Source organism: Paramacrobiotus metropolitanus, unplaced genomic scaffold, assembly GCF_019649055.1.
Source record: "Paramacrobiotus metropolitanus isolate TYO unplaced genomic scaffold, Prichtersi_v1.0 Parri_scaffold0000018, whole genome shotgun sequence".
In the NCBI taxonomy this organism is placed as follows: Eukaryota; Metazoa; Tardigrada; class Eutardigrada; order Parachela; family Macrobiotidae; genus Paramacrobiotus; species Paramacrobiotus metropolitanus.
In genome coordinates, this window is record NW_026570238.1 from 1499059 (window position 1) to 1511088 (window position 12030).

At 41.6% G+C, this 12030-nt stretch overlaps 3 protein-coding genes across 5 annotated transcripts; 2 read left to right on the forward strand and 1 right to left on the reverse strand.

Moving 5' to 3' along the window:
- The first annotated feature begins 31 nt into the window (after positions 1 to 31).
- Positions 32 to 3176, forward strand: LOC129585934 (uncharacterized). Its single transcript, XM_055478855.1, has 6 exons — positions 32 to 759; positions 868 to 917; positions 980 to 1240; positions 1458 to 1677; positions 1736 to 2020; positions 2104 to 3176. The coding sequence occupies exons 1-6, from the start codon at positions 622 to 624 to the stop codon at positions 2440 to 2442; spliced, it is 1293 nt and encodes a 430-aa protein (XP_055334830.1). The 5' UTR covers positions 32 to 621; the 3' UTR covers positions 2443 to 3176.
- Positions 3177 to 3323: 147 nt separating this feature from the next.
- LOC129585933 (probable glutamate--tRNA ligase, mitochondrial) lies at positions 3324 to 5348 on the reverse strand. Its single transcript, XM_055478853.1, has 3 exons — positions 4975 to 5348; positions 4641 to 4783; positions 3324 to 4534 (listed from the first exon to the last, which is right to left on the reverse strand). Exons 1-3 carry the CDS (start codon positions 5234 to 5236, stop codon positions 3326 to 3328), a joined length of 1614 nt encoding a protein of 537 aa, XP_055334828.1. The 5' UTR covers positions 5237 to 5348; the 3' UTR covers positions 3324 to 3325.
- A 252-nt stretch (positions 5349 to 5600) lies between these two features.
- Positions 5601 to 8894, forward strand: LOC129585935 (uncharacterized). Of its 3 annotated transcripts, none has more exons than XR_008690083.1 (8): positions 5601 to 5978; positions 6397 to 6627; positions 6742 to 6868; positions 6938 to 7051; positions 7186 to 7282; positions 7600 to 7668; positions 7877 to 8002; positions 8071 to 8894. XR_008690083.1 is itself a non-coding variant. In XM_055478856.1 (7 exons), exons 1-6 carry the CDS (start codon positions 5775 to 5777, stop codon positions 7643 to 7645), a joined length of 819 nt encoding a protein of 272 aa, XP_055334831.1. In that variant the 5' UTR covers positions 5601 to 5774; the 3' UTR covers positions 7646 to 7668; positions 7877 to 8003. The 3 variants fall into 3 exon arrangements, 1 of the variants encoding a protein (XP_055334831.1); XR_008690084.1 differs by having other exon boundaries at positions 7877 to 7993; positions 8071 to 8893; XM_055478856.1 differs by lacking the exon at positions 8071 to 8894 and having other exon boundaries at positions 7877 to 8003.
- The last annotated feature ends 3136 nt before the right edge of the window (positions 8895 to 12030 follow it).

Sequence of the window (12030 nt, forward strand, 5' to 3'; positions counted from 1 at the left end):
CGTACGAGTCGGCAACAACATCTTTTACTTTTTCAGACGCTGCCGTCGACCGCGCATAAAACTCGCCATCGTAAACAATTAAATATGCTAATTATTTTTTGTTGAACTGTTCTTCCAAAATATTCGTTCCGTATTATTTAGTTGTACTCGTAGTTACTGGTAGTAAGCGCTTGAAGTGTGCAGTACTCACCAGAAGTGCATGTTTGTGACACTCGTACTGAATGGTACGTCAGCGAAAAGTGTTCATATCGGCTGAGACTAGAGACTACCACACCTCGGTTTGCGATAGCATCCCTTGATCGAGCACATTTTTTTGCGAGCTGAATGGCAAATCGGACGTGTCATGCATGATAACGCTGTGACATGACCTAGATCGTGAAATTTGCAAGAGCCCGTTCTTCTGCCAGACATTAAACCCCGCTGTTAGAAAAACGATATTCGGAGTTATTCTTTTGGTAATGCATTTCCGCAACAGGTTCCAACAGATGGGACAATTCAACGATCTGTATCCATTCCTTGAGTCTTGTTAAGTTCTGGCAAATCACCTGTGGAGAATTCTAAGCAACAAGCCAGCATATTATTCCCATTGCTGTCATTAGAATTCAGTTTGATAGTGACAGCATGGCGCAATCGACGGACAGCTTTCGAGAGCGTATGAAGGACATATTTTTCCATAAAGATGAACTGGAAAATCATTTCCAGAATGCCCTGAACATGGCGGCCTCCAAGGAGGACTTGGTCAAGCTGAACGTCACAGTGGTATGCTGAGGTTCTTTTCGCAACTTCGTTGCTAATTGAAAGTTATTAATTATTATTCATAGTACATCAGCTTTTTGCATGATGTTCATTACTTATTTTTGTTTGTAGTCAAAATTGGAGAGACTGCTTAACAGTGTGAAAGGGGACATAGACAAACGGTGAGTGGAAGCAGAGCAAGCTGTGTTTTGACGGGATAATTATTTTCTTTTACGTTTATCAGGATGGCTGGTTCGCAACAAAATGGCACTGCTGCAAATGCAGCTACCGGAGCTGCCAGCGTGCAGCCTACTGAGCAGGATAAACAGGCGAAGGCTCAGCCGAAGGTTGTTGCTCAGGTTCCATCAGCGAAGCCTTCGACATCCATGGGCGCCGTTGAACGAGCAAAGGAAGCGCAGGCGACAAGAGTTTTCAGCAATTCCGCTGCTCATTCGGATAATGGTTGGAGTACTTTCCGCAAAAATCCAAATATTCCGGATACTCAGTACGTTTAATACCGTGTCTGGACGACTAACTTTACGTCTATCGTAGCGCTATTATGGTAGCGAAGATAATTAATGACTTATTACTTGATTAATATTGATAAATTGTCCAGGCACATACAGGATTGCTGCGAATGCTTGGGCAATTTTGCGATCTTGTTGAATGAAAAATTCAAAATTTTGGTGAGTATTTTTTATTAACAAAATTACCTTTTCTAGGCGAATTTATGTGCAGAAAGTTAGCTTGAACAGTACGGAGGAATCATTGTACAAGTACTTTTCCGAGTATGGCAGAGTTTTGGATGTGAAGCTGTTTATTTATCCGGATGCAAGAGCAAACTCAGCAGCAGTTGGCTTCGACAACCCATTAGTTGTGCAGAAGATTCTGACCCAAAAGTTGGTTATTGATGGGTTCGAAACCTACGCCAGACCGTATTTTGTAAGTCCTTAGCTTTTGTTATCCTGCGGAAAATTTATTTTTGCACATTATTATACAGTCTAAAGAAGGAACTCCTAGGATGAAGACTATGATTCAGTTGAAGCAAAAGCGATATCAAATTTTCTGCGGAGGAATACCCGTGAGAGCAGCAGCGGATGATATAAAACGGGCGTTAGAGAATTTCTGTATGTATGGAACGATCCGTGATGTAAGAATGGTATATCCTCGTGGAGCTAAGGATAGAACTGTGCACCGTGGATTTGCGTTTATCGATGTGGAAAACGATGAGGATGCGAAGTGGTTCATTTCCCAGGCGCAGCCAGTGTATATATTGGGCAAAGAGGTGAAGTGCTATGAATCAAAGTTAAAAGCCATGTTGGTTTTGGTTAGTTGTTTGAAGACTGTGAACAAGGAATGTGCGCATAGGTGGACTGTAAGCCAAATACCCGCCCATTACCGGAAGATGATGATGCTTCCCTGTCCGGATCTATGGCCGACTTAACTGGATTAGAAGAGCTTAAAGATCTGAAGGCACCAGATAGTGCAAGGAAATCTCCTGTGAGTGAACCTTTGAAATCGGATAAAGCGAGTGGATCAGCTAACATGAAGACCGTGGCATGCATAGTCTGCAAGAAGAATCCACAGAATTGTGTGCTGTTGTGGTGTGGTCATACGGAGACGTGTATAGACTGTGGAGAAAAACTGAAGAACTGCCCTAGATTAGGATGTGGAGAGCCCGTGCAAAAGTGCACCAAATTGGAATAGATTTGGGTCTATTGGACAGTGGCTGCGAACATTAGCTACTTGTTTTGTGGGACACAATTATTATATATGGCTTGTGGAAGAATACTTGAATTGGAACATGTGGTTGAAGAAGGATGATGCGTCCATCAAACAAATATACCGGAATACTATATAGTGAAGTATAAACGAGGAATTTTAGTTAGAATTGGATAGTCACTGAGCTGGACCTTTTCTATCATAGTTACGAGTATGTGTGCCAGTTCCGTGCGAGCTCTATTGATATGATTTACCGTTATTACCATACTTGATGCAAAATCTCATAGCGTTTGCTTCTGTTGTTTTGTCGATTCTGTTGGTGTGCGACGATGCATTCGATCGATCTGGTTTGATAGTCGCCTCATTTCAGTTCATAATTGAACGTCCAGGTTTCACAACCTGTTTTGAGTCGTTTTCAAACTTAATCCAGGAAGATAATTTTGCAAGCTCGGACAACTGTAATTCATGTGCACGGTACTCACCTGGCTCTGTCATTTAAGTACGTGAGTTGATTAACTGATGTCTTGCTTGATTTATTTCTTGCTTACGTAGCTGAGTGGATGCCCCTCAAATCATTGCTTTTTTCGACAGTTTTGCTTCGGATGAATACTGCATTGTATTTGTTACTTGTCATTTGTCCCCTACAAATGCGCTTTGATATGCTAGTTCCGTGAGACCTTTCATACAAGAGAATAATTCAATAAAATTCGCTTTGTGAAGAGAGACGATGAACTATTAAAGTTTTGTGTCGCTTCCATATAATTTTATGACTTCCAAAATATGAATGAAAAAGACGGTGAAACTTCTGTACCAGACCTCCTCAGTCATTAATATTTTTTTCCTTAATTAAGTGTCCTGTGTACGGGTATCATTTGTTCAGTACTTTATTCGCTTCTTGTCTTTGAAAATGAGAACCGCCCGATTTTGACTGTCGCTCAACGATCCTTTGGATGCGATCAAGACATTCGACGCTTCCTAAAATATCGGTTATCTCAACAATACTAGGTCCCTTCGCCAAACCAGTAAGCGCTAATCGCAAAGCATGCATAACACCCTTCGGATCAAGCCCATTTTCTTTTGCATGATGTTGCAACAACTGAGAGAAAGGCATTCTCGCAGAGCCGTTCGGTAGATCTGTGAAAAGCACCTTCACGTTGTCCAGTAATCTCAGCTGTTCTTCAGTGAAAGGCTGCGCTGGAGCCTTTCTGATCCATACGAACTCCAAGTCATCCGAAGCCAAATCATTCACCGATGACAACCTACTTCCTGCCCACTGAATCACTCTTTTAATTGTTTCGTCCGTAGGCGTCAAGCCATACTTTTTGAGTAACAAGTCTTTAACATCAGCAATGAATATATCCAACTTCGGCGGCTCGCTAACCATCTGCGCGACGATATGCTTATTAAAAACCGGCAATTTTTCCAAAGCCACCTTACAGGAGCTTTTGGTAATTTTGGAGAGATCAAAATCACGAATAAGGTCGTCCTTTGTAACGGTATCCATACTCTGCGCCACCTGAGACCGGAAGCCGCCGCCAACCTGGGCTAACATGGTCAGCAGCGCTTCTGGATAGTATCCTAGTCGTTTATATTCAATGATATCGAGCGCTCCCTGCCGCTTGGATAGCTTTGATCCGTCGGGATTCAGGAGCAAAGGTAAATGAGCAAATTTCGGCGGTTGCCATCCAAGTGCGGAATACAACTGCAAGTGTTTGGGCGTTGAGATCTGCCACTCTATACCGCGGAGGACATGGGTTATCTCCATCGCGTGATCGTCTACGACGTTCGCCAGATGGTAGGTAGGGAAGCCGTCCGACTTCAAGATTACCGGATCGCCTTCACGACCAGCCTCAGTGGACACTAATCCGTGGATTTCATCGTGAAACTCGTATCTTCGCTGGTCCATCTTCAAGCGCACTGCCGAAGGGACGCCTTGTGCCATTCGCTCTGCGACCTCCTCATGGCTAAGACTGCGACACTTGTTGTCGTACCCTGAAACCGTGCCGGATTTCAAAGCCTCCTTTCTAACGATCTCCAAGCGCACGGGTGAACAGAAACAACGATACGCAGCATCGTTCTAAGACAACAAAAAATAAATTCACAAAAAAACGGCCAAAAATTTTTATGTTGATAGCAAAAGCGCGAAAAATAAAGCTAAATTCACGAGATCGGCGCTCGCTTACTTTTATTAATGTTTCAGCATAATCACGGTAAAGCTGAGCTCTTTCTGACTGAATATACGGCGCAAACGGACCACCACAGTGAGGGCCCTCGTCCGCTGCGATACCCATCCATTCAAGGGACTGTATGATGTTTTCTAGGGCTCCTGCAAATCCGCCACATATCAGAAATGCCACATGTCAGCAAGCAGAGAACCGCGAACGAAATACAGAATTAGTTAAGGTATGCGTGAGAGCTGAGGCTAAAGTGCTACTTCTCATTGTGACATTGTCAGTATCCTTGTCACTCGTGACTGTGAATTTAAAATTAATATACCTAAGGAGAGAATTAACTTACCAGGCAGAGTTCGAGCACGATCTGTGTCTTCTATGCGCAAGACGAATGTTCCTCCGGTATTTCTGCACATCAGATAGTTGTACAATGCGGTGCGTAAGCCGCCTAGGTGAAGGAGTCCAGTAGGACTTGGAGCAAACCGTAAACGCGGAGCATTGCATTTGGATGATGCAAATCGCACTTGTCCGTGGTTGCACCTCACGAAAGCAACCGCTGCTCCACTACGATGCAGGATTTTCCCCCAAGTCATTAGAAGACAGGCCATAAAACTACAATAAGACTAAACTGACTTATCAGCAAAGGGCTTTACGTTTTCAGGGAAAATGTTTCCTACCGATAAAAATTCATAAAATCTTAAAAATTAAAAACACTACTAGTACTTCGAACGGATTCAAACAAAAACATTACAACAAGACGTGAAAACGGAAGTTCACTCTAAAGTCATCCTTTGGAGGGGGTCGTTTCGTGAGTTACTAGAAGAGGCACAGGGACTATCAGCTTGCGCTGAATTATTTAAAGACAACTACGGACATTCTAAAATATTCTGTTGATGCTTATGATTCCCAGTTTGAGCTCTAAGGCCGTTGAAAATTTTTGTTGTTCTCAATGTTCTGGCAAGTCCAGCCAAAAACCCAAAAGTGAATGGTGAACTCCAGACTTCCCGTCAAAAAACTGAATAAATTTGAACTGCGAAGCGTGAAGCGTGAATTCCACGGTCTGCCACTTCTCTAACTTGTTTTCCGGGTAAAAGGATTTTGTTATACATAACTTCTTGATCCCTTGGATGTGGTTGTTTGCTGAAAATGGCACGAGCTCGAAGCACTCGAGCCCAGCCGCGTCCAGACGCTCCGATTAAGTGCGTTCGAGTTCCTGCGGTGCAGAATGCCGCTAAGCCCCGAGCAGTTCTTCATGACTGGTATTTGAAAAAGCACACTGCTGCCTCTGTAGTCCAGTTAGTGGGAAGTTTTGACGGACAGAATATCAGCATCCATTCCTTCACTGAACAGGTAAGCGTAAGATTTGCTGCATTTGCATTTCATATTAATTATGATATAGTAATTATCAGAATGATAATTATTATGATGATTATCAGTCATTACGACGTTATCATTTATGTATAACTATAATACTGTATTCGCTGTAAGTAATAGTAAGTTCTTCAGTTTCACTTTTACGTAAGTGCTACTGCTGACCACCAAAAGCATTAATTGTTAACCAGTTAACCTTGTGATTTTTTGACTGACAGCTTGAAGCTTTGATTAACGAAGAAACATTCAACTCAATCAAAATTATGCAGTACTCATACGCATAAGTGAAGTGTTTTTTAGTAATAATTAGGAATTATTTTAATTCCATCACGGCCGTAAAGACACCTGAATTTTGCTTCAGACACCACAAACTCGTTTATCTTATGCGTTTTTGCAGAAGTTCACGACTTCCGTCATTATCACCCGTGTTAGTGAAACGTTGGTCACTACCATTACTGGGTCCGCTTACGAGTTGCGCGGGAAAATCAACGCTGAAGCAATGCGGGCGAATGGATTCTCCGTTCAAGTCATCCGAGCTTTCGAAAACGGATTTCCATCTAACTGGGAAGATGTTATCCGACAGGATTTTGCCAAGACTAGGTCGGCCAAGAAGTTTGACTTTGGACAGGTATATAGTAATACTATTTAAGTCGAGAAGCTTATATAGCACTGGTTCGTCCATCGGTGTGCGTCGGCTAAAAGCAATTCGTCGTTAAAGATTTACGAAATCTGGTTTCTTCAGAAAATCGACTTACTGGGCTCAGCGGCGAAGAAACATGCCCCGAAAAGGGAACTGGAGAGTTCATTTCAACCAGTTGCGACTGCTTCCGGTCGTCCCGTCACCAAGCAGATTACCACAAAGAATCCGGGTAATCATTTATCCAATTCCAGCTCTCATCAATCTTGTACTGTAATGATCATCTTGAATGCGTTTTTAGCCGTGCGTAACACACCCTTCTCGGAGCGCCTACGTCCTCGCCCGCAAATCCCAGTCGTCAGCAATAAGGGAGTAATGACAAAAGTTGTTGTGCAAAAAGTTCCTGCTCAGAAAGGTATGGACACTGGCTTCGGATCGCGCGAATTTCTTCATTCTGTACTCGTACAGCAGCATTTACGGTGCAATTGTACCATACAAATGTTGCACCGTACACAGGATTTTGCTTCGAATTGTTGTTGTTCTATACAGCGGTTGAGCGAAAGCCGACTGGGAAGCTCGCTGCGAAGTTTAGGAATGGTTTCGAAAAAGACCGAACAGTCATCGGAACAACAAATTGCTCTCATAAGTAAGGATCATATTGTGCTCTAGCGATAGATTTGTTGTTCGGTTTTCTATAATTCATATATTTTGCTCTGTTGTTTGTTTGGTATCTGCTTCTTTGTACAGTACCACAGTTTCATATGTATATTTCAAATAGGTCATTATTTTGATATTGAGTACACAGTACGCCGCACTCTTACTGGTTAGCAGTCATCATAGGATTAATATTGATATCGTACGAGTACTGTAGTCTGTATTTACTCGTTTATAGCAGGCGTTTTGTGGGTAACATTTTCGTATTTTTTGAGAATGTTTATGTTAAAGCTGCCTTTTTTCCACCAGAAATGCCGACATTGGACAGCTTACGACAGGCTGCATCTGGCTCTGATTCTGGGAATAAGCCGCACAGTGGTATCTAATTTACTTTTTATGCATCAATTACCTTAATGTCAAGTAATGCAAAAATATCTTATCATTCATAATTGGTAATGTTATTATCAGATTTAAACCACCTGCTTTTTTGTTTCTGACTCTTTTACAGATATATTTCTTATAAATTGTCGACCTAATCACGGGTCACGGATGGTGGGGTTATTTAATCGGGAGTATTGTTGAATAGGAAGCTTGGGGCCGGTTGAAGCCATGAACAAAGCCTTGGGAAGGAATTCTGTCATTAAACAAACTGAGTCACGCACTTTCGGGTGGGCCAAGCGGACTAAAGTGCCGATTGGAAAAGGTGGAAAAGGTATGTTTAGGTGGCAGCTATTAACGATGATTTCAGGTGTTACAGATTTTTTTTTGTTGATGCGAAAGGAAAAGACGTCAAGCGGCTGAATGGTGCCAAAGGAGTCGTTCTTAAAAAAGTGATAGAGAAACGCACCGTCAACTGGTACAACAATGCGGTGGCTCAGACAGTTCGAGCCAAGTCGGAGGATGAGGTGCACAATCCTCTCTTCCCGGACAACGTGGAAGAGTCAAGCGCTGCATTGCCTGTCGCTCAATGGCCCGAAGGTTTAGAAGGAGGGACCGCTTTCCGCGCCGTAATTTATAACGATTCAACGAAGACGTTTCGGATGTCGATGGCGGTTAGTCAGGTCGGTCAACAAGTGGCTGCTCTGCCATCAAATGCGCAAAAAGCCAGCGAGCGCCAGAACTTTTCGTCATTCTTGTACAATGAAAAGCAACCTGATCGTGTCAAACGTCCGCTTGAAGAGCAGTGCCAGGATCGCGGTTTGAAGAGTGCTCGCAATGTGTTTGACGCTTTGCCGCAATTGCCGGAATCGGATGAGTGTTAAAAATTTGTCAGATGCGGAATTCTCAAATACAAAATCTCGTCTCAACTAACGATTCGGTTAAATAGAGTTGATAAAATTGGAATATCGCTTATTTTACACCCGTTACATTCGCTTTATATTATTTTAAATTTGTTCATGCTGTGCACAGACAATGTTTTCTGTTTTTTCAATGATGCGCTGATTTGTATTTTGGATTCCTGGAATTTTATGTCCACTGATCGTTTTGCGCGGTACTGTTTTTTCGTAAACACATCTGGTTTTCTTATGTGCCAGGAGAGTGATTGGAGCTGGATTAATAAATACGCTCTTAAAAGTTGTTAAAAGATATTGAAACCCCGATCGTCCATAAAAATTAGCTCTATGGGTTCCGACTGGATCGATTCTTGGGAAACTTCGGCAAATGTACAACATGAGACGGTTGTTCTAATTTGTCCGATTCCGAGTTTCTTCAGCGGCATTTAAATTATTTAGCATTACAACAAAGAACTATTACATCTACTGGTATTTGGTAAAATAGAGAAATACAACATCAACGGGTAAGTATACCAACAACAACAAGTACTTCATTCTTTTTTTTGCTACTTCATTCTTTTTTAGGCCCCCTTGTGATGTGCAGGTCGGCTTGCCCTTTTTGCGGCGCCAAAATGTTGCCTTGTTGTCAGTTACGTAGCACTTTGTTTGATTGTTCTCGTGAAATTGTGAACTACATGTATTGACGATCTTCAATTGTACCAACCACAGGACAATAAAGGCTGAGACACAAGTATGTTATTATGCTAAAGTTCCTTTAACGAGACAAACCAACTAAAATTTGATTGACTAAATTAATCTGAATTCTATAAATTACACGAGAAAATAAATAAACGATGATTCGCAAAAATATTCGATATGACCGATGCTCGTTTGCTTAAATTGCTACCCGTAGGCACATGGATGATGCCATCATGATGGATGGATTGCATTTGCCGATACACTACTTACTACACAGTCATAATATCAGTGCTATGACTATACTCGTGCAATCCTTTATAATAAAAGATTAAGAGGGGGCGTGATCAGTGTGTCTGTCAAATCCCCCAGAATCGCAGAGTGGATCAATATTCAACATTTACGGATCATTCGATAGCGCTGATTTCGTAGATGAGCCCGCAACTTTCGGATTTCAAAAAACAAACATCGTTTGAGAGAAAACTGTAAAAAACCCTATCATACAAAGTCTACGGAACCCCAACACAACCAATCAGCGAAGACTTAAAGTAACTGCCTTGCTGCAGAGCTTGCGCGGGTTATATCGTGAAACAAAATTCGAAAAATTTTGTTTGTTTTGATGTATTTGGTCTGCAATGGCTTTAAGAAACATTATATTAACAGCGGTGGGTTTAAGGATCCTTTATAATAAAAGATTAAGAGGGGGCGTGATCAGTGTGTCTGTCAAATCCCCCAGAATCGCAGAGTGGATCAATATTCAACATTTACGGATCATTCGATAGCGCTGATTTCGTAGATGAGCCCGCAACTTTCGGATTTCAAAAAACAAACATCGTTTGAGAGAAAACTGTAAAAAACCCTATCATACAAAGTCTACGGAACCCCAACACAACCAATCAGCGAAGACTTAAAGTAACTGCCTTGCTGCAGAGCTTGCGCGGGTTATATCGTGAAACAAAATTCGAAAAATTTTGTTTGTTTTGATGTATTTGGTCTGCAATGGCTTTAAGAAACATTATATTAACAGCGGTGGGTTTAAGGATAATAAAAATTTAGGCACAAGAAAGATTTAAGTTATTTTGACAACCGAACGCACAAACGACCCAGGGAACTTAGGGAAGTGTCCCAAGTGAGAGCTGCATGCGTCGCGAATCTTGCTGGCAGCCTGGCAGTACCAATTATCAAGTAGCTGCGGGATGACGGTGGCTGCTTGATACTTAGGTAAAAGGCAGTGTTTTGCGGTAGTTTTAACCTAATCATTTCTCTGTTGACACTGTTTCTTTAGTTTCGTATTATACCGATGAAAGACGGTATTTTTAAAATTAGTAATGAAAAACGGATATTTACAGAAGGCGAAACGGAGCTGCTGCGCGAGCGGAGCTCGCTAAGCAGGAGGAGCAGCAATCAAGTGAGACATCGTTTGGCAGTTTTTTTCTTACAGTTTATCAGCCAGCTCTGCAAGACTGCAACAATTGAACCTTTTATAGTTAGTTAAGTATTAAGTAGTTAGTTGGTGTGGGATTGCCACTTGCCGCTGGAAAAAAATCACTTACCGTAATTATCGAATTTGCACCCCTGGGGTGCAAAAGTTCAAACGTCCTGGAGTAGGGGATCTTATTTCGGAGAGGAGGCGTTATTTCTGGGGTGGTACTATTTTTCAAACGGTATTTTTCAGAAGTGGACGTTTATTTTCAAACAACTGCGCATTCTGTTCCATTGAAAATGAACGCAGTAGATACCGGTGTTTGCAGTTTCAGAACCTTACGAGCAGCATTCTGAAGCATAGCACCGAATTATTTTTGTGACCGTTTACTGTTTATTAATTACATCATAGCAGTTATTATGAAGCAATTGGCCTTATATCTATCATTTCGTGGCGCTTAACATTTAATAACACCCCATGGGAGGCAGATTCGGGAGGAGCTATTTTTCAAACGGGTTATGGGAGGGGCTTACTTATTACGGATAGTGCCTTATTATGCGGGGAGGTGCAAATTCGATAATTACGGTAATTCGGTAATAACTTAGTTTTTGTCAGCGAAGTTAACTGTATTAGCAAATGCGCTAATTTTTATTTTAACTGCATTTATCATCAGGCAGCAGTCGATTTCCTCTGCGCACTTTGCGCGGTGTCAGCCATACTACCGTAGAAGTATAGGTAATTTTACCAGTACACTTGCAAGTTGCAACACATAATCGAATTTAAAATATAGAATTTGTAATTATGATCCGTATTCTTCCTATTAGTACAGTATCTCAATCATAATTTGAGTCTTAGAGCAGCCTGTATATAACGTAAATTATTTGTAGCTGATTTGTTCCGCGCAGTTTGCGCGGGGTCTACTAGTAATATTATAAGGATCATGAGGTTCTACAGATCTGTCGTCGATTTACTTACATACGTAGTACGTACCTACTTCGTCAGAAGTATTTTTAAACTTTGTCTTTATCGTCGAACAGGTGACCAGAAAGTGGGATGAATTTATTAAACTAAGCCGTTTTATACTCATGATATATCTCATCCATACAATATACAAAGTACATCTGTGTGCTTTTGATTTTCCGATTCTCATTTGTCACTTGTGTTCGGCAAACAGTTTGCCGCAAACTCCTGACCAGACCTGGGCAGTTATAACTTAACTCATAACTTAACGCGAGTAATTTTCGAGTTATCGAGTTATAACGTAACTCTGAAGCGTAACTCGCTAGAAAGAAAACTTAACTCTAACGTAACTCGAAAACAATTTAACGCAACGTAACTGTAGCGTAA